Source organism: Vicugna pacos, chromosome 13 (genome assembly GCF_048564905.1).
Source record: "Vicugna pacos chromosome 13, VicPac4, whole genome shotgun sequence".
NCBI lineage: Eukaryota > Metazoa > Chordata > Mammalia > Artiodactyla > Camelidae > Vicugna > Vicugna pacos.
The window spans coordinates 60,579,292-60,601,334 of NC_132999.1; the positions used below are offsets into that span (position 1 = coordinate 60,579,292).

Sequence of the window (22,043 nt, forward strand, 5' to 3'; positions counted from 1 at the left end):
GAAACACAGGAAGAAGAGAAAGCTACTATGGATACTGAACAATGGGGACCACCTGCCACCTTCAGAAGGCACACAGCACTTTAGACCAAAGGTTCAGAAACAGCAAACACAAAAGAGATTCTGCACCACACAGCAGAGTCCAGAACACAAAAAGGAAGACCATGTATGGCAATGAAAAGCAACAGGGGCAGGACTGACCTTCACCATGGCCTGCTGGTCCTCACTGTATTCCACCTGAGCTGTGGACAGGTTAATGATGCCACGCTCCACTGGGTCTTTGTCACTGTTATAGATGAAGACATAAGGGCGACGGACCACGACAAAATGTTTAGCCCAGTTGCTGGAGAGTGGCTCCTTGAAATGCAGATATCCTTTCTTAGAGACCACTGAGCTAAAAAGCACAGCACAAGAGAGGTTAGTTTCTCACAACAATAAAGTAATCATGAGCTGAGGGTGAAGGCCAAGACCCTAGGATGAACAAAACAAGCAAATGATCCATTTGGCCTAGAATCCGATCTGCCAAAGTAACGTCGCGAAAGACCCAAAGCCCCCCCCCCCCCCCGCATGCTGTGCCGGGGTGGCGATGGTACACCCGGAGCAGAAACCAAGACCAGCTCTTTCACCCGATTCCATCTGCATTAGGTGGCAACATAGAGCCCACGCGGAAGAGCTGGAAGTGAACTCTTGTTAATCTGCCTTGTAATAGCCGGCATCCCTGGTCAATACGGTACTCACCCTGGCCTGATTTCTTCAATATCTGGAACAAGATTGAGAAATTCATTTTTTCCTGCTCGGGCCAAATAGGGTGTTTCCACAGTTGGGACAATCTGAAACTGTTCAAATTCTGGGCAGGGACTAGAGGCTCGGGAATTGGCTTCAGGAGTCCTTGAAAAGAGAGAGGTGAGGAAGAAAGGGGCAGCGCAAGCTTCAGTAAGGTCAGTGCACAACCACCTCACCAAGAGGAACTGCGCTTCTCCCCTAACACCGTGCACACATCAGTCTCAGAGAGCGCGGCGCAGAAGACAAAGCTGGCGTCAGAAAGGCAATTCCAAATTCAACTGGTGTCATCCCTCGGAAGTTACAAAAGGAAGCTGATCACCGATGACTGCCAAGTCACTCAGTCTGCCCTCCTATTCTGAAGCCCTATGAACAGAAGTGTCTGGAATACGAACTCCATTCCCTCACATGTTTCTACTTAGTCCCAAGGCCACACCCAGGGCAGTGGATCTCAGAGTGTGGTCCCTGAGCAGCAGCAACAACTTCACCTGAAAATTTGTTAGAAATTCTAATTCTCAGGCTCCAACCCAGACCCACAGAATCAGAAACTCGGGATGGGGTTCAGCCATCCAGGATCTATTAATAAGCCTCCCACATTGCCTCTGAAGCACATGCCTCTGAAGTGTGAGTGAGGACCACCCGCCTGAGGAGCGGGCAGAGCAGGCCAGCAATGCGAGGAACCTGGGCTCCTAAATGACCGCGTGAGCACAGCTGCAGCGCCAACCCGGACCAGCCCGAACTGCTGTGTGAGGAGGAATCCCTACGCTCTGTACCGTTCTCTTTGTAGAGCAGCCTAGTCGAATTAAACGTACTTCAGTCGCCCGGCTAGCTCAGTTGGTAGAGCATGAGACTCTTAAATGTACTTCATCAATTCTCAAAAGCCATTTTTCTCATACTTCACTGTTTCTTGAGTTGGGAATGCATCTTCTAATTGATGGCATGTCACATTTTAGTTGGCAGTACTTTTTCTTTCTTAGTGGCACATAAAATAATGTCTTAGAGTTGATGGCACCCCAAATTTAATTAAATTACCTGTTTGTGCTCTTTTCTCTGGCCCACTGTGTCAGTGTTGGTAGAGGAAGACAGACCGCTGGGTGATAGCCAGATGGGTTCTGACAGGTGAGGAGAGTGAATGGACACAGGCAAGGGAGGTTGGTGGTGCAGTGCAAAGCAGTGGTTACAATGGAATCTAGACTTTGCCTCTATTATTCTTACTTGTGTATTTTGTTGTGTCATTAAAATATTTTTTACAAAATATTTTTCCCAGAATGGGGCTTCCTGTGTCTGATGCAACTGGGGAGACATCAGGGTTGTGAATGGATGAGTAAACAAAGCAGGAAGGGATTAAGAAGAGGAATCTATGATATGATGCAGAAAGTAAAGTGTGATGTTAAAAGATGTCAGCAGCATCCTCCAGTCACTGTGATATCCAGAAAAGGCCCCCACGTATCTCCAAACACTGCTGGGGGGACCGTGCTGCCCTCAGCTGAGAACCACTGAGCTAGAGGAAGGTTGGCATTTTCCTTGGTTTATAAAAGATTAGCTTCTTCTCTCAGTGAAACCTGGGTACTTACTTCTGATCCAAAGAGTTGCTCCTAGCGTCTACCAGAGAGGGGCAGGTGGAGGAGGGAGTGAGGGTAGCGCTGCTAAAACTGGACACAGAGGGATCCCGTCCGATCGGAGAGATGTCAGACAACTGCAAGAAAACAGGACACAGCAAGGGAGATTCAGATAAACAAAACTGTCTCTGCAAGAAACAAGCTTTGACAGCCAGTGACCTCCCTTCCACAAATCTTCTGTTTCAGGTCATTCAAGAAAAAGTCTTACAAATATTTGATGGCTTGAGTGTCACAATAGGAATCAAGATGTTTACAAAAGAGGCAAGGCTAGCTTTATATTTATACAATATATTTATATTTTACATTGCTACTGCCTCTTGCATTAATTAAAAGACCCTATCTACACGTGCCAAGCACTCAGAACAACAGGCACTGTTCTAAGAATACAGCAGAGGCCCTGGCCTCCCGGAGCTTACATTCTAAGTGGAGAAGGCAGACAATAAACCAATTCACACTTTAAGGAGTGTCAGGCAGGGATCAGTGTTCCAGCAAAAAATAAAGAAGGAAAGAGATTAAAAAGTCTGAGAGAGCTGCTGGCTTGACAGTAGGGTGGTTAAGGAAGTGTGCCCCAGAGAGGCAACATTTGAGCCGAAAAATGAAATAGATAAGGAAGTCAATGACGGGAATATCTGGAAGAAGATCATTCCAAGCAAAAGAACAGCCAGTGCTCACAGCCCAGAAATGAGCTTGGAGTGTCTAGGGGACAGCAAGAAAGGTGAAGACGATTAGAACAGAAAGCATGATACAGAAGTTCTTTAAAGTGCTCACCTCACTCTTTACCAAAGGCAACAAAATTCTATGCCACTAAGAATCTCAGCACTTCTTGTGCCCTCTCATGTAAAACAATATATCCCTCCCTACAGAATACTGCTCTCCAAGGGATTCAGAGAAAAGCCAAACGTTTCCCATCTGATAATCACTCTAAGAGACACAGAAGAATACTTTTATCTTCAGAAGTCAGAGTTCTGCAAACAGAGTTTGCAAATTAAATAAATGCAAGATCAGATACGTCCTACAACCTCAAATACAAGGCTAGGCCTGTCTGAAGCCCCCAGAAAGCAGCATAACCCGAGGACAGGAAGCGTGAGCTGCTCACCTTACAGTCACTGATGCTGCCGTGCACCTGGCTGAATTCTCGGTTGAAAGTGTGGGTGAGAAGTTGCAGGCACTAGGGAAAAAAAAGGGAAGTGTAAGAGTTAATGGTTAAACACAGCCCTGGATTAAAGCAGGATGGGAAAATAACACGCTAAGACCCAGAGTGAAGCTCAGATGCTGCTCAAATCATCCAAGTATATAGCAAGGGAAGCCTGGTACATGCCTAATAAAGACGACAAAATAGTGGATAAAAAGCCATTCTCGAGGCTACAAAAGTGAATTATCGCGACCACAGTTTAGAAGTGCTTCAGAATGCAATAACTTCCTTTTCATCCTCAATTTACCCTGGTACTAAAGACACAAAGATTTTTGGGTGGACATAAGTTCCTGAATCAACTAGAAGGCATTTGATTATTAAAACAAAACAAACACAAAATCCCTCGTTTCTGTACTCCACTGCCAGCTGCCCAGACGCCACGTGCCCAGAAGTCACCTTCAGCAGCCGCCTGGCCCTCTCCTGCCATATCTGGGCATGAAGGTGCCAGTTCCACCTTCCAAACATCTCTTCCACGATTCCTCTCCATCCCACATCCTGCCACAGTTAAAGAACTACCGTCTCTCGTCGAGGTTACTGAAATAAAGAACTCTTCCTGCCTCCAGTCTATTGCTTCACCACAAATCCATCCTCTTTACTGCTGTTGGAAAAATCTCCCTAAAACACAAATACCTATTTGAAATACTTCCACATCACTCCCAGGACTGAACGCTTCAGTCCAGTACACAGACTCCTCATGATCTGGCTCTGGCCCATCTCTGTCCCTCTCCTGCATGAATTCCCCAACACTGATCGTGCTGGACACGGCTGGCTCTCTCCTGCACGTCCCTCCAAGTTCAGGTCAAGAGTGCTGTCCTGTGGAGGCCTCTCCTCGGACTCCCACAGCATTCTAGACCACACCTCTATTATCAGCTTGTCATCTACTCGCCTGTAAATTTATTAGGTGTAGAAATTGAGTCTTACTTATTTCTATTTTCACAGTGTTAGCCCAGGCTTTGAAACAGAGGCCCTCAAAAAAAGATAAAGATGTAAATGAAAAATGGAAAGACTAGCTCACCGAGACTTATGGGGGAAAATGCTCAGCAAAGAGGAAGGGAGTCACACCTTGGTGGCCAGCTCTTTCTCTCGATCCACCAGGCTTTCAATGTCCGCTGAATCGTAGCCACTGCTCTCACTGGGTGTGATGGCACTTTCAAAGGTGGTGGTTGAGATCTGAGAGGAGATGCTGGTGGAAGTGCTGAGGGTCCCGCTGCTGAGACTGGGGGACAACGAGTCGCTTAGGGATTTGGGGATGCTGTCACCAAGTCTCTCACGGAGCAGCAGGAAGTGGCGGGTTTTCTCCACCTAAAAAGATCAACACTACTGCCTCAGCAAACACAAAGCTCAACAAGATCTTAATAAGCCAAACATTACACCTCCATCGTGACAGAAAACTCAAAAGCCAGGATCACACAGAGAACGTGAATGTAGGAGTGCCACTTTGGGAATCGTGCCCAAAGTTCACCGGAGCACCTCCTGCCCTGGGGTACCTCGTGCAGGAGCTCCAGCTTCTCCAACTCCCACTGGTGCTCGAGGATGAGGCTGTCTCCGCGGGGCCGCCAGCCCGCCAAGTTCTCTTCCCCTCGCACGTACGCCACCGAGGTGTCCAGGATCTTTCTTCTCCTCCTCTGCATGCCTGAGACAAGAGGAAATAATGCTTTTTTCCCCGAGAAAAACCTGACTCCAATTTTAGCTCCAAAAGAATTAATAATTCATATAGATGGCAAACTGAGACAGTTTGGTCTCAGCATGGGATTTTATTAATAAAAATTGATACCGTTTCCCCCAAAGCAACTCTCTGAACTTCTTTTAAAACTGAATTTTATAATCTTTGATAGTTATGAAGCTGATAGTGCAACTTAAGAAAATGTTAGTTATTATGTTAAGTGAAAACAGAGAGAGATTAAATAGTCTGTATACTATGGTTCCAAATATATAAAAATACACCCATACGAAAAGAGTGGGGCAAGTCTCCCCACATACCCCTCACATCAGTAGCTCAGTTAAGGTACTGCCTACTGTCCATTGTGGTGGATGACAGACTGCTTTAGCCTCCATTATTTCCCATTAATTTTTAAAAATGTTATACTGGCTTCACATATAAAAGACATGAATTTTATGTTAATTTTAAAATTCCTGAAGGAACTATCGAGACACGATAATTAGCTGCTACTGGGACTTGGATTCATACTCAAAGTCTTTTATCTCAGTCTTACTGGTGGGCCCTGAACTCTTTTCCACATATGTTCTCCAAAATGATTCAAACTTACACTAAATGTTCTTTAACACTAACTTTTGTCCATAAAAATGTAGAGTACTGCTTAAGGCCACCAAGATAGAGGAACAACAGCAGTCCAAAGAGACATTAAAAAGGACCAGAACAAGTTCAACTTAATAATATATCTTTCTAGAGGACAGTAAGTTGGATTTTAGTTTGACAACACCTATAAAGTTATACTGTCAAGTTAACTTCGGGGCTGAGGTGGGGACAGAAATGGTTCTGAAGTTTCCCAAGCCAAATTCATTCTAATGCACTTGAAATCTTTTACAGAATTCCACAGCCCATTAACATTTTGTTCCATACAATTTTTATAACTGTGTTGCATGTCATAAACCAAACGGTCTTGCAACTCAGAAAAAGGTAATTCCCACCACCACCACCAAAGTGGCTTGTAAAATATATCTGGTTTCCAAAAAATGTATATACATCCTGCATGGTGGGGTAGATTTCTGACACAATATACTCCAATCATACGCAAAGACAGCAGTCACCTCCCTAGTCCGCAAACTTACCTGGACTGCCTGTGTCTGCCATTTTGCATAAGCTGAGTTCATAAATTCCAGTGACTCGATTACTATTTAAATGAAAACAAATAAACAACTGCTTAATTTCACACAGCACAAAAACAGAAAAATCACAGTTCTCTTTACTTAAACCATGTTCTCCGCTGGGCCTGCAACCTGCCTTCAAATATAATTACAGATGCTTCTTATCAATCACTGTTCTTTTCCTGTTCTGAACATCAGTATATTTTTTCTAGGAAGAGTCTGTTTTCATTGCAATCTTTTGAACATTCTCATTTCAATGGATAAATAAAACTGAATGATAAACTAGAAAAGTTATATTACAAATGCAAAAATTAAAATTTACTTTTTCTTACCCCAAGGAAGAAGAGATGAGGGGGAACAAGCCTGAGTAGAATGAAACGATAAACCACTTCTGGGGGGGGTGATTAGGAAGGGGTAACTGAACCTTCTATTGCACTAGTAATACTCAGTTTTTAAGCTGGGTGGTGATACACAGGTATTCACTGTATTATTCTTGATGCATTTTTATATATCCTAAGTATGAATAAATCTTGAAGAAAATCCTAACTGGTAATCTGTTAAAAATAAAAATGACATTTAAAAGAACATTTAGCCCCTGCAGAATTGTTTGAGACGTGTTCACAACGGAACATTCCTTCCTTCCTTCACTAACTCATCCATTTATCAACAGTTTATTAAATGCCAACATTCAAGTCACTGCAATCCGGCTATGAGTTACCAAAATGTTACAGTTTGTGAATCTGTAACGGCAGCCAGAGATACCCAGAAGACTGCTGATTCCATACAGGGCAAACCAATCGAAAGCTAAACTTGTCTCAAAAACTCACGAGTCTGGTGACTTTGAATAGCCGCTGCCGAAGAGGCTGCGCAGGGAGCGTGGCGGTGAGATCTTGGCATCCCGGGAATAGAAGACCATGCACACGTCCTTGGTGATGACAGCTGGCTGGATGCAATGATCCAGCTGAAAACAGACAGGAATGGGCTCCGATTAAATGCAGATGGAGCATCTGTGACCAGTTTGGGCATCACCGTATCTGGAAAGCTGGTCCCAGATGTGAGGGGTGGAGGATTTGCTCTACCAATTATTTCAGCGGCAACTCAGGAGATACTGTGCGCAAGATCACGTGGTACCCTTTGCAGATGCATTTATCTCCCCCCACCAAATTTTCAGTTTTTCCTATAATAAAGGCTAATGTTTATTGTTTATTACATGCCAAGCACTGTTCTAAATCCTTTTATGTGACCTCTCAACAACTTCCTGAGGTAAATGCTATTATTATTACACCTGTTTAAGAGATGAGGAAATTGAAGCACAGAGAGAGAAAGGCACCTGTCCAAGGACATGGAGGCAGTAAGTGGCAGCACAGAGACTGGAACTCAGATTGGCTGGTTCCAGGGTTTGTGCTGTTAACCATGACTAGGCTCTGTCCACAACTACAAAAGAGACAGTTTTCTTAAAATCATACATTCTTTGAAGAATAAGGATTAGGATACTAAAGCTGATACTGTAATAAAGTTATGTGACTTTTTTATTAACTAGAGACCAGGAACAGAATCTAGTACAACCAGAAGAGTCAGTAAAGCATAATAAGAGAAATAACTTAAGGATATGGATGGAGAAAGGAGAACAAAACTGGTCAAACCTTTCCTCCCCACTTCCTGTTCTAACTTGCCCACTGTTTAGGGCTGGCTGTTCACAGTTTCTCAAGTCCTGGGTCTTCTCACCTCTAGGTAGGCCGACAAGGTCATGTAGATCTTCTCCCCATAGGGCGTCACTCGGTTCAGGAGGAGGGAGTTGTGGAGGGAGCTATCCCACACGGCCTCAAAACGATAGAAGGTCCTAAGGTCAAAAGGCAAGAGGAAGTCATCCAAAAGAAGCTGAGGTCACCCTAGTCCAGGTACTGTCATTGCCAGTAATGCTGCAGAGCCCTACACCAACCAGCACTTCCAGTTTATGGAAATCCAACAACACAGCAGAACCTGCATCTCCTGGGAGGAAGAGGCAGGCCCCCATCCTCTTGCCCTCACTCAGCATCAAGGAACACTCAGCTATGCTTGTTTTCATTTCTACTAGCCTGCTTCTCCTCTGCCAATAAATATAAACACAGTGAGCTCAACCACAAGGATTAAGATGAAAGGGATGAATGAGTCTGGACAAAAACTAAAAGGAGAAAGAAAGACTAAGCTTGCTCCTCTGTCAGTCAGCAGTAAGGGCAGGAAGCAAAGACTCAGTCATTTGTAAGCTGCAGTCTTTGTATCTCAGTCCTGTTCTGCTGAGCCTCTGAAACGTCACAAACATACCTGGGAGAGTATAGGGAGAAAAGAAGGAGTATAGGGAGCCTTGTTTTAAATAAAAGAATAAAACGTTATTCTTAGTTGACATCTCAGTAAAAGAGAACGAATTTTAATACCAGAGCTAGCCAACTACTATTTATGAGTTTTCAAAATAATCCACATGAAAACCTTACATTTAAATAACAACTAGAGGCTTGATTATTTGATAGATACCCATAAACTGGTTTTTTAAGTTGTTTTAATACCTTTCTTTTTCCCTACTGGTAAAACATCACAGATGCTAAATGACATTAAATCTTACAGCTCCGCCAGTCTCATCTGCAACCCTGTACTGAATTCAATAGCCGTGTTACAGATCAACTCCCAACTCCACCCCGTTAGAAGTGTGGGGTAAGACACCTCGTCTACCCCTGCAGAGTGGATTTCCATCACCACTGGCTCTTTGCACATGTAATACACTTTATCCATTTCAACTAGAGAGAGTTTTTGCACACCCTGTTCCCTGCCCAATACATTCTACTTCGCTCCCTCCCAAATAGCAATCTCACTGTTGTCTTTTCTAGATTTCCTGTGACAAATAGCTGGCCCATATTCTCTCTAAGCACATCTCCATGCTCCTTTCTCTTGAAACAATCATACAGAAAACCATACACTTCTAAATGAACTCCTTAACCACACCTCATCCTCTGAGGGCCGGTGTATGAAGCCCTGATTGTTTCCTATTGTAGCTCCTTCTAGATCTAAGTCTTCCTGAAGTACAGACGACCATTGACCAACAGGGTTTGGGGCCCCGATCCTTCACATAGTCAAAAATGCACGTGTAACTTGCAGCTGGCCCTTGGCATCTGAGGTTCCACATCCACAGATTCAACCCCGGACCATGTAGCACTGTAGTACTTTCTACTGAAAAAAATCCACACGTGTGGACTGTGCAGTTCAAACCTGTGTTGTTCAAGGGCCAGCTGCACAGGATACTCTCTCTAACATGTAGCTTCAAGGCAGTATGTGTGGGTCAAGAAAATTCTCTACAAGACAACAAAAGAATATACAAACAACTAACAAAATAAAGATGGACAAAGCAACCAAAGGACCCCAATAGTGACCACAAAAAAGGACAACAGAAACCCTTCCCCAGCTCCTGAGCTCAATGGGCTCAGCAGAGAACCCTTTGTGCATTCACAAAGCCCTGTTTCAATCAGATCTTCATTTTAATTTGGTTTAAGATAAATTATAATACTGTGTGATGAAATCCATTACTTCAACAGAAGCCACCTGACTGAGGGCTCTGTCCCCGAGACTGCCCTCTTACTGTGTCCCAGTGATTGTCGAGGTACCTGGAATGTTGCACTGCAAGGCCTGGCTACACCCATGCTGAAGTGAAATGAAGCCCCTCCTTAGAGCAAGGGCACGTGTTCCTTCGGAGACACCTGACAGACATTCCTAGCACTGCTGCCTGCAATCTGTGATTCCTTAAGTTCCAAACCAGAACTTAAGCACCTGCCAGGGCCAGTATTTAGGTTTCATGATTCCCTTTCAACTGGGGCAAATGTTGGAATTTGTGTAAGAAAGCTTCTTCACATTTCTGTTTTTCAGGTTAAGAGACAACTTAACCTAAAGTTGAAATTTCACTGGTAGAAACTTGGCTAACATAAAAAAAATTCTGACTCCACTAAAATCTTTCTGAATTGCAATGTGGGAAAAGGTAGGTTTTTGTTTTTTGGGTTTTTTTGGTTTTGCTTGGCGCTTGGGAGTTACTGCAGCACATTTTTTTTTCTTTTTGAAATACCCACCAAGGGTGGCAATTCTTAAGAGGTGGTTATAAGAAATATAACCAAGATTGGTGAGAAATGTCAACTGAATCAATCTAGCAAGAGAATCTGGAGTTAGAAACAGGGCTAAGTCCTAAGACATGTTTTCTTGTATGGCTCCTCGGGTAGCCAGGAAATGATCCGAGGTGGATCTCTCAAGATGTTCTGGACGACGGCAGCATGTGTCTATGTATATGTGTGTGTGTGCACACATCTTTAAAAAAATACTTCAGCTATACTGTCATGTATCACTTCCTTCAGTTTTCTTCTCTAAAGAAGAAACAGATGGGAAAAAATTTCCTTCACTACCAAACCAGGAGTTGTTTCTATTCCTAAAGAAGAAAATAAACTGATGAGTCAAGCAGTCCTGACAGGAGAAAGAGAGAAAAAAAACAAAACAAAACCCAAATATTTCTCAAACTTAGCTACCCAAACAACCCAAATTGGTCTTTACTACTGCACAGGACAAAACAAAGAAAAAAGTGAACAATTATGCAAAGCCTGAGATTCCGTATGAAATGAGGGGAATAACATTCTGCTCTGTAATGTGGAAGAGGAAAACCTGAAGGGGCGTAAGACCAAAATGGGCGAGTTTAATAAATGGAACGACAAAATAATTAAGAACTCTACAAATTACTTAAGAAGCTGTATGTGAGACTACACACGTGTCAGAAAGCCTTAGGGCACAGGGGTGCAGAATAAGGTCTTCCTCTACTCTAGGTGGGCATAGGTTTGCATGGGGGAAAACTACTAAATTAAAATAGCAGTCGAAGCAACATAAGACATAAAGCATTCTGATAAACTAGAATCTTTATGTGCAAAAAAGCAAACAGAAAATACCTAGGAATATCCTTATCAAGAAAGAGCCTGCAAAAACACAGAAAAGGCTTTTGTTAGTGCAGCAAAAGAAAAGGAAAAAAGAGAGAAAGAGAAGGGAAAAAATATATAAAAAGCACAAATTTGCTAATAATAAGCAAAGTGAATTCAAGTGGACAATTAGCAGAGAACTCCATGGGACAATCTGATAGAGGGCTTACAATGACATGGGTCCCTCCCCTGACACATTCAGTTGAGGAAAATGCTGGGCAGAGAAGGGACTATGAAGATCACCTCTACTAACAACCCTGTAGGAGGTGACTTAGTATTGGAAACAGCAGGAAGTTGCTGGGGAGTTAAGGGAAAAATCAAGTCAATTAGGTAACATAAACGTAGGGCTGGGGAAAAAGGAGTCATGGCCGTTGTCAGTTACACTCCACTGTCAGTGTATCAGAAAAGCCCTCTAATACACTTACAGAACACACAGGAGTTCTGTGAATTCAACTTTAACCATTAAATCTTAGGCAAAAAGAACAAAAGCTCTCTTAAGCAAACTCCATTTAGCCACTTACCACATCAGCTTATGCTCTCCATAGCCCGAAAACATGAAGATTGATTCCACTTCTCATTGAACATTATTCTAAAGTAATGAGATGCTCAAACACCCAGGCAATTTGCTACAAAGAGCTGAGTTTCATGCTTCTCAAGTGTCAGTAGGATTTGGTCCCAAACCTATTTATGCAGCTGTATTTGTTATTATAATTATTAATTTAATTAAACTTCAGATAAATCAATGAAACATGAGGGCAAAAAGAATTTTTGTTTAGTGTGAAACAAAACTAAGTGTGAAAACTACGTTGAATGTTTTTAAAAGATCTGATTATGGTGAGCTGTTTACAAACAGCTGTTAAATTAAGTATGGGTGAGATCAATGTAAAAGAAAGGGGGAAATAATAAAATTTTAATGATACATGATAAAAAGTTTAAAGGATTGTGCACTTAGATTTTCTTCATCCTAGTTCCACCAAACTGAAAATCACAGATGATGAATTATGGGCGTGGTTTTACAAGAAAGACAATTAGAAACCTAGTAAGCCTACAATTAAAGAAAAGGCCTTGGCCCTACAGCAAGAGCTTGACAAGTTAATGTACATTTATATAGCGTAAATTAAAACGAAAGTGTTTAAAGTGTGTACCTTTTCATTATTCTTGACTTTAGCAACTTTTTTCATTAATTAACTCTAAGCTTCAATTGTGAAAGATGAGCCGCTTCTAACAAAGCCAAATCCATCTTCCACAGCATCCGACCTGCTGCTGGGCATCAATCAAAGGATTCTGAAGATCACGCTAACTAGTTTTAGCAAATTTAGCACAATGAGCATTTCAACCAAACACCATTTTTCCCTGTGTATTTTTCTAAGTACCCCAGGGGAATTTAAGATAGATTTCTCATTGTTGCAAAGAAAATTTAGTGAATGCCAGCTGCATACTCACCATCAGCGCCCAGCGGAGGAGAGAATGCTATGTAGGGTTAACGCTGACTTCAGAGTGATGGTATTGTTCAAGATTCTGCCCGGGAAATCTTTATCTCTGCCTCTCCCCCTCCACAGACACACACCCTCTCACCCTCCTTTCCTGTCTGTCCACAGCCCCTGCCAGCTCCTCTTACAGGCAAAAAGCAAACAGACATTCTTCCTTTTTCCTCATTCTTATGCAAAACTATAACATAAGGAAACAATGTAAAGAAATTAATCCTAGCCCAAACTTTTAATTCTGTTTCTGCATATTGTCTAGTTTTTCCTCTCCCTCTTGTCACAAGTTGTGATCAAGTTTTTCAGGAGCAGACAGACCAGTGTTCTGAGCCCACACCAGAACACACGGTCACTCCTGTTTTCCAGACTTCACTCTGTAAAGAAATGGAGTCTCCGTGCACAGTGACAGGACTCCTTTCCTGGAGAGGTAAGAGGGCCCCAGCAGATTTACTTCCAGTCTGATCTGGGAAAGCAGAATGACTAAGTACTTTATGCACTGTCTGTCATCACTTGATTATAAAATGAAATACTAAGGGAAGCTAATCTAAAATTAAAAATAAAATTTATTATTTATAGCAGCCTATCTTGGTCAGACGACTTTATAATAATTTATTGCCTTTATGAATAAACAAAAATGAAAAGCAAATACTGAGACTCCCTGAGCTGATACTGGCAGCAGCAGAGACGAACACAAGAGGTTTCACTATACACTGGAGGGCATGTTTCCATGACACCCAAGACCAAGAGGTCTTCCACCATCCGCAGCAACCACTTCACAGGAAAACATCTGGTCTTAGCCAGGATCAATCTATACTTTTAAGCCCACGGGTAGCATGCTGAATTTTCAGCTCCTGCTTTTTCCCTGTCACTGTGCTATAGCTACTCAAACTCCGCACAGGACAGAACATTTCTGTTCTCTGAGGGTACATCACATGCGAGGTGCTCTGATGACTTATGTATTTATCTTCGAAGAGCAGGGTGGGCAGGGAAGGAAGTAGGGAATTTTGAAGTGAAAAGGGGTTTTTTCTCCATCTGAATAGGAGTCATTGATGAACAAGGAATCTAACGGTGCACCAAGCAATCGGCCCCCATGGGGCTGAGGTCTCACACTCAGGACACCCCACCTGCTAGAGTTGTGGGACGACTTCAGGTACTTGGCAGAGATAATATTTAGGGAGAGGATGGCATCAATTGCAGCTTCATCCACCTCAGCCCGATTCCTGATTCGGCCTAAAAGAAAGAATAAAAAAACCAGAACAAAGATACATTAAAAAACAAAACCGTAATTCAGTAAGCCAAAAAGAGGCTTTTAAATCTTTGTGTAACTTCAGGTGCTGTAGAATGTTCCGTCTCCCATTCTTCTTCCTGTCTCCCCTTCACATCCCATGTCTAGTCAGCTGTGAAAACTTACTCTTTGTTCAAAGAGTTTCTCATGTCCATCTCAACTTTTATTTCCAACATCACTGCCCTGCTCATGAAGGTCATTCCCTCCCGATCTGAGACACTGTAACAGCTATTTAACCGGTCTCCTAGCTGCTCTCACATCGCCCCCTTTCCAATCCATTCTACATTCACCTTATATAAACTTCTTAAGCCACTGCCTTCATGATACCACTTTCTTATTCAAAATCTTACAGTTCTGTTTTCAGATTAACACTAAAGGGTGCAGCATTGCAAAGAGACTGAAAACAGCTTCTGGACTGCCTGGTTTTAAATCTCAGCTGCAACACCAGCTATCTGTGAGACCTGGGCATAAGCTCAACCTCTCTGAGCCTCAGTTTCCTCACCTGTGAAGCTAGAATATTAATTCTTGCCTTATGAAATTTTTACAATCATGTGTTTGTCATGTTATGTCATATTAAATAAACTAATATTTTTAGAGCATTCAGAAAAACACCCACATTTCATGTTTGTTTTAAAAAATAAAGCATAGGGTTATAGAGAAGCCTTGGTAACTGCTGCCTCTGCATCATACGCTACCCTTTCTAATCAGAAACCATCTTTCCTGCTTTGTGTAAAAATTAATTTTGAAAAGCCTGGAAACCACTGCCCTGGATAGGAGAGAACATGATCTTCCTTCCAGGGGTTCTGAATCGGGTCCAGAGATACCCAAGGGGTTTATGGATAGAATTCAGGAGGTCTGAATTGGATGGGGAAAAAATTTACAACTTAATCTTCAGGAACCTCTAACTGAAATTTGGCTTTTCCTTCAATTACGAGGGGAGGGCACAAACCACAGGAGAATCAGCAGTATCTGTGACTCTGCCCCCAGTAGAAACCACAAATGTTTCCGATCACACTAATGTGAAATATCTTGACACACATCACCACTTTGAAATGGTAGAAATTAGACCCGCTGCTTACTTAACGCAGAGTGTGTTACACGTTTGTTTAGTATTTTAACAACTGTGTTTCAATATTATTAGTTCCCTTTGTAATCCTAAGTACTTTATTTCCTACACTTAAAAACATAATTTTGAGGCTTCTCCACTGCCAAAGAGGTCCATGGCAAAAACAGGTTCAGACCCCTGCCTTAGACCATCATTCTGAAGCTTGTACTGTTTGGCCAATTTTTTCCTCTCACTATGCCTTAGTCTGACTGCTTCACTCTGGCCATAGGTTCCCACCATTTTCACATTAGACATTCCTGACTCGCTAACTCCAAATGTTTGCGTGTGTGAAAAACAAACAAAACCCTCTAATTTCTCTCGAATCTCCTCCCACAAAGCTAACCCAGTTCTCCTGGGTCCTTTCTGTCAACATTCTTAGTGCAAGTCTTTTTCAGTTGTTCTCATTTGGAACTTACTCCTCAAACGGCTTTGTACGTACACACACACCATCTCCTCAACTAGGCTACACGCTCATGAGGAGCAGAGACTTCCCTTCTGCTCTCTCACAGCCTCTAGCACAGAACCTCCCATGGTAATTGAGGAAAATAATGGCAGGCAAGGTAACCTTTGGTGGGATCTGGGAAACACGAATAGTTTCAAACTCAAGGCCTCTCTGTTCTGCACAGCCACGTTCCAGGCGCAGTCTTCCACACTCTCCCTGTGCTCCAAACAGGGAAAAGCCTCATCTCTAAAAAGGCCCGGCCCCATCCTCAACAGATGGAATGTACTCACCTACCACCAGCTCACGGACATCCTTCCAATGGAGTTCACTACCCTTCTCATGGATAATGGTCACTGTGATCCTTCTCTGGATGCCCTAGGTAATGGAGCAGGGTTGCAATTTAGTTAGGACAATCTCTTATTTCCTCTTGTTTGTTGTTTTCTGGATCATATGGTGTAGGGGTGGGCAGGAAGGAGAGGCATGGACAGAGAGGCAATGCTGTCCACATTTGTTATTCTGAACAAAGGGACATAGGTCAGGGACTAAGGAGGAGCCAGGTTCTGATACTGCCTTAGGAACAGATGCCCAGGCTGTACATCCCATAGTATGCCCACCTGGGTCATAAGCATTTTTTGAGCACTGATGAAATCTACTTTTGATTTGCCAAAGAGGGACCTACATTTCATGGCCAAATCTTTAGTCCTCGGAAACCTTCGTCCTCTATTCCTATTAAGAACTTTTGGCTGTGAAAGCAGTTTCCAAACATCATAAAGTAAAAACTGTGTAAAATGATATGGGAGCTGCACAAATTATAGTAACTGAATGAAACAGACTCTTTCAAAAAAGCTCTTTTAAAACACATGTATATATAAAAGCAAGGGTATATATAAGCCAAGGTTTGAGAAAGAAACATTTAAAAACAAACATAAAAACAAAACAAAACAAAGACAGGGCAATGTCTGGCAACTTCCAAATCTCCTTGAAATGGAGATTAAAAGCAAGGAAACAGAGCTATGTTTCTTATTCTAACTCTTTTTTGATGCTCCTTCCTAGGCCCTATTTTGCTCCCTCATTAGTACCTGGTGAAGCAAAAATGTCCCCTGGCAGGGTAAGCCTGCTGTATGGTCAACCACAGCTGGGATGTACCTACAAAAACAGAAATGCAAAAGAGGGAAGTTAGACAGAACGCTTGTGCTAACTGCGACTTCATCTGCAAAGTCCTCCCTCCCTGGATGCTCTAGCTCTCCATGGTCTCTGTTTTTCTAAACTCTGATCCCATGTCTTTCTCACCAATTGGGCCTTTAATCATGCAGTCTTTTGCATTTGCACTTAGTAAACCTCTCTACATATCTCTGTCTCATCATCCTGACTAGACTGAAGTGTTCACAGGGCAGTAACATCTTCTGGCTCCATCCCAGCTCCCTGTCTAACAAATATTCCATAAATAACGTATTACAGCAATGGCATGTGTCAGGAGATAAGAAAGGGATAATTTCAGATTCTACATCATTTTTTTGAGAATCAAAAAGCAATTAACTCGCTGGAAACCATTACTGTAACTACTTCTCCGTCATAATGCAAGTTATAATCACATTATAGATCTGTCTATGGAAAGTCAAATTCCGTAAAGCAATGCCACTACTGACAACTACATACAGGATCGATAGAGCCAAACCTCACACACAGTAGGACTCAATAAATGTTTCAGGGAGGTGATCATGATGGTGGCACTCAGCAACATACGCAGAGGATCTCTAAGATAACATTTATTCCCTACCCTTTACATTAACTGATATAGTCCCTTGCCTCTGTTTCAGGAGAGAGGTTGCCTTTATTTGTATTTTTCAAAAGAACTGAGAGACAACTATAGACAGTAAGTACATTAGTAATTAGTCTAACACAGCTCATACAGAGAAAATAAGCTGATGCTGACCATTTTGATCTGGGTCGGTGGGCCTAGGGGGTGATTCTGCCCCCTAGGGGACATCTGGCAATATCTGAAGACATTTTTGGTTGTCACAACAGGAGGGGAGGTGCTACTGGCATCTTATGGGGAGAGGCCAAGGATGCTGCTAAATACCCTACAACGCACAGTACAGCCCCCACAACAGGGAATTATCTGGCCCTAGACAGTGCAGAGGTTGAGAAACCCTGGTCTACAGAATATCCTGTCCCGTAAACCCGAGATATTAACGTAAGTCTTCAGCCATATGTGCAATAAATATGCTTCTGACTCCCTTTGCTTTGCTGCTGATAAAAACCCACTATGCAGGTTGTCTTCCCTCATAACAAAGTGCCAGTCTCCATGAGCTTGCTGTTGCTAACAAGAATGCAAATTATTATGCTAGATAGTTCTGACAGACACCCAACTCAAAGAGTAATACAAAGTCCCCCCAAATTCAATTCAAAACTGGAATGTGACAAAGATTCGTGAACCTGAAGACAAGAAAGACTCAAAATTACATTTTCTAATTTTGAAAAACTGCCTTATTTTAAAATGTAGAAAGTTGGACTTACTCTCCTGTAGGCTCCAATTCACTAATTTCAAACCAAACCAGAAGATCGTACTTGCTCATGCTCTGGCCGAGGCTGGTTTTGCTCATGGTATTTAACTTGGTAGCTGGAACTTTTAAAAGTTTTTAGAAAATGTTAAGATCTGGTTCAAATCTACTCAGCAAAGGCATAAGCTTTTCTAATGTTAGTCTTCAAGGACACATTTGGGAAAGGCAGCAAGAATCGGGATAATTTCAGTGCAGAAGATCCAGAGAAACTTCACCGTCACCTACATAAGTACCTCTAACTTCAGAGAACAAGGAAAAAGGAGTCAGTGTCTTTCTCCCTCTCAAAAAAACTGTACCCAACAGTGAGAAAACAGGTTTTGTGCAGACACGAATGGCTCACAAAACCATTAAAAAACCTTCTTTAGACTCTCCCACGCAGAGCACGGTAACAATGGGGGAGAGAAGATGAGGGGAGCCTTGCACATCACAGGGTAGCATCAAAACTGGTGTGGGGAAGGCAAGGCCTGTCCTCCAGCTCAGCAGGTCCTGAGCCTCCCTGCACACAAGAGTCACCTGGGGATCTTAAAGATGGCAAAGCCCAGGCCACAGCGAAGGTCAATTAAATTACATTCTCTAGGGGTGGGAATCCATCTGCTGGGAGGTCTAATCTGTAAATGCAGAATTCTGTAAATGAACTCATGTTACCCATTTTCTTCAGATGTAAATTCCATGTTCTCATCTATACTGATGAAATACATCAGCCAGAAACCTCACTATTTCCAAGAATTTCAGATTCTACATGGTAGGCATTTTGAAACACTACTTAGAAATCCTGAAATCTTGACAACACAGGGGGTTCTCTGCTCTGACTCTGGGAGTCCTGGCATGAGAGTCCAGTGACTTGGGATCTAAATACCGCTCAACTGCTAACTAGCTATGAAACTCTGGTTGAGTCACTTAACCTCTGGGAGTCTGTACAATCCTCATCTGTAAAATGGAGATCATAAAATATTTGGCTTGCTGTCTCAAAAAGGTAATTGTGCAGATCCACTGACACAATGTGTCTAAGAGGCTTCATGACTCATACTGCCCTAGTCAGATGCACAGTCTATCAGCTTTATTCACCCTAGCTGAATTCCAGGTGAGCTGGCAATGATGGTAGTCAAGAAGGTAAAAGGGTTACTGGTTCTGGTGAGCATCTGAGGGTCAGAAAGCAAAACCAGAAGCATTAAAAAAAAAACCCACCTACATCTTTAGAATTAAAAATACAACTACAAAGAATCCAAACAAACAAATATAAGGAGCACTCCCTCCACCGCTGAGTGATGTGAAAGGGGCTTAAGTAGAGAAAGTGCTTCCTAAAACTTGGTCTGAAGGAAATGTGATATGATCTTGACAGTGTTCTAAACTCTACACTCAGGTCAAGTAGCAAACAGAAACATCAGTGTTTCGTACACAGAGAGCCAAACTTTAGGACAAGCCCCTGAGGATGGTTCTACATCTAAGGCAGGGCTAATTTAGCTACTAACCATCTCGTTTAGGTACCCTCTCACTCTGGCAGCTGGGAATTGGCAGAAAGAGAAAAGGCGGCAATGGGTCAGCCCCATCCTGGAAGGTGGCAATGGCGGAGGATGCGAGCACATTGGCATGCTCAGAAAATGTGTCCAACACATGCACATTCACATAGTCAGATACGAGAAATCGAATCAGTTCAATCTTTCTCTCATGGTCTGAAGGCAGGATGGAGGTGAGGAACACAGAATGAGCACAGGGCAGGGTGGGAATGTGGCAAGTGGGCAGTGAGGAAAAAGGATGAAAATAAACAAAGAAAAATAAAACAAGATAAATGAACATGCAGAATAAATGTAATATGCAAAGATACGTCCAGTTTCCTGACAGTTACAGGGAGTTACACACAAAGAGACTTAGGGCTAGAGAGCAGATCACAATCTGCAGTAAGAAGACCAGAGTACTGGCAGGGATAGAGCCCTACTGCTCCTTACTTCTTATTTTAAATCAGGCAACAAGAATTCTAGTTTCTGCCAGATACAGGAACACATAAGGATACACGAAAGTGGAGCAGGAATTTGAATATGACTTTTTTTTATCTGTAAAGTCACTCAGAATAAGAGATGTACATCATACAAAGAACACAGCTATTGCTCACCTGGCTTGGAGAGTGGCATGGGTGGTGGGAAGAATCGTCGAGATGGCTGAGGTGGGCTGCAAAGGAAGACAACAAGTATTTTCAAAACCAAAAAGAGTCCCATGTTGATATTAATTGCATGTTTAAATCCCCTTTAGAAACGGATCATTAGTACTTTCAACTCTAGCACACCATCAAATAACAGACATAACCCCACACAGTAAAACCGAGGCTAAGACATCTTAATAAAAATCCTCTTGTAAGTCATAGCTAATAAATTAGAAACTTTTTTTATTAACAGACACTCTGCCATCACTGAAGTCCCCATCATTGCTCTCCTCACCAATTCTGATGTCTCTACTTAGACACACACACTTTAGGGACTTTATGTTTCAAAAAGTTCCGGGTGGTTAGGAACAATTATACCAATTTTCATGTTACATCCCTATTACCTCAACTTCCTATCCTATTCAAAGTCCTTCCTACAAAAAGATGGTATTCAAGGTCACTTGGCCAAAATTCAGTTTGCCCTAACCACAATTAGTGATTAGGAGCCTTACAAAAGAGACAGTGATGTTTCTAAAACGGAAACATAGAGTAATACATAAAACTCTCATTTAGCTGCTATCTTAGTCCCTCAGAAGACTTCTTCCTTCCCAGCAAGTAAGAATAACAACAACAGCATCAACACAAAAACCTTGTGGCCCGAACCTGCTAAGGTCCTGTCCTTGCAAGTGAAGCGGGTGCTGCTGATAATGCCCAAAGACTTCAAACACGATAGGCTTGGTTTTGATATATTCCACAAATGATTCCGTAACCTCCACTGCAATCTAATATGGAATAAAGCCAAGTTAGACTGGGGAAGGGTTTATTACAGGAAAAGACACATTTTTGCTGCAAACAGCACTTCAGCACTTTTGAATGCCCCGTATGTGCTGGATATTTTACTATGCAGGCCTCTCACACCAAAAGATAGGGGATCCTCTCTGGTCTTCATTCTACAGTACCTTTACCAAGACCCTCCATCACCTGCCCTGACTGACCTGTGGTTTCTCAGCTGCTCTTTACACACTTAATGTTTGGACTCAATTAAACACCTGTGCTCCCTTCACCTGCTCTCTCCTCTGCTGTGCCTGAGGCTGCAGCCCTGGCCGGGAGGCCTTTCCATATCTCTGTACCTCTATCATCCCTATACTCCAAAGGGCTAATTCAATTAAGAAAACCATGACTGTTCACTGTGTGCAGATACAGTGCCAAGCCTGACTCACCTCTTCTTATTCACACTACATCCTTCAGGAAGTTCCCCCACCTCCTTTCTCTACCCAACCATCCACCCCACCCCCCAACAAAGAAAGTAACTTAAAGTCTCTTCCCATTAATGGAAACAACTCTCCCGTCTCTCTATTCCCACTGTATTTAATGGATACCCTTCTAATGTTTCTATATCTTGTACTACCACTGTTTAAATACACATTTTATTCATAATTCTAAGCTCCTTGGAGGCATAATCCTCTGAGATTCATCTGTACCCTTCCCAGTGACATCAGGCACAGTCCTTGTGCACAGTAGGGATCAATATTTATCATATACATGCATGCTCACATTTATACAATTGAACATGAAAAAACAGTGTGTTTTGTGTTTGCTTGTTCCATTTTTGGAGCTGTCCTTTCCTCTCATATTTTAGAGCGTGGATACA

The 22,043-nt window shown here is 42.5% G+C and overlaps 1 protein-coding gene across 5 annotated transcripts in view; it reads right to left on the reverse strand.

Annotated features, from left to right (window-relative positions):
• The window catches only part of KIF1B (kinesin family member 1B), a 136,263-nt gene that overhangs the window by 5,046 nt on the left and 109,174 nt on the right, over positions 1-22,043 (reverse strand). For all 5 annotated transcript variants that reach the window (XM_072975418.1, XM_072975415.1, XM_072975416.1 and 2 more), the window contains 15 exons: positions 21,056-21,174; positions 20,366-20,421; positions 18,215-18,323; positions 16,777-16,843; positions 15,988-16,072; positions 13,990-14,095; positions 8,140-8,254; positions 7,242-7,375; positions 6,379-6,440; positions 5,076-5,221; positions 4,651-4,890; positions 3,493-3,564; positions 2,352-2,473; positions 736-885; positions 199-391 (listed from right to left, as the gene is read on the reverse strand). In XM_072975418.1, coding sequence (XP_072831519.1) covers positions 199-391; positions 736-885; positions 2,352-2,473; positions 3,493-3,564; positions 4,651-4,890; positions 5,076-5,221; positions 6,379-6,440; positions 7,242-7,375; positions 8,140-8,254; positions 13,990-14,095; positions 15,988-16,072; positions 16,777-16,843; positions 18,215-18,323; positions 20,366-20,421; positions 21,056-21,174 — 1,776 coding nt within the window. The remainder of the gene's footprint in view (positions 1-198; positions 392-735; positions 886-2,351; positions 2,474-3,492; positions 3,565-4,650; positions 4,891-5,075; positions 5,222-6,378; positions 6,441-7,241; positions 7,376-8,139; positions 8,255-13,989; positions 14,096-15,987; positions 16,073-16,776; positions 16,844-18,214; positions 18,324-20,365; positions 20,422-21,055; positions 21,175-22,043) is intronic.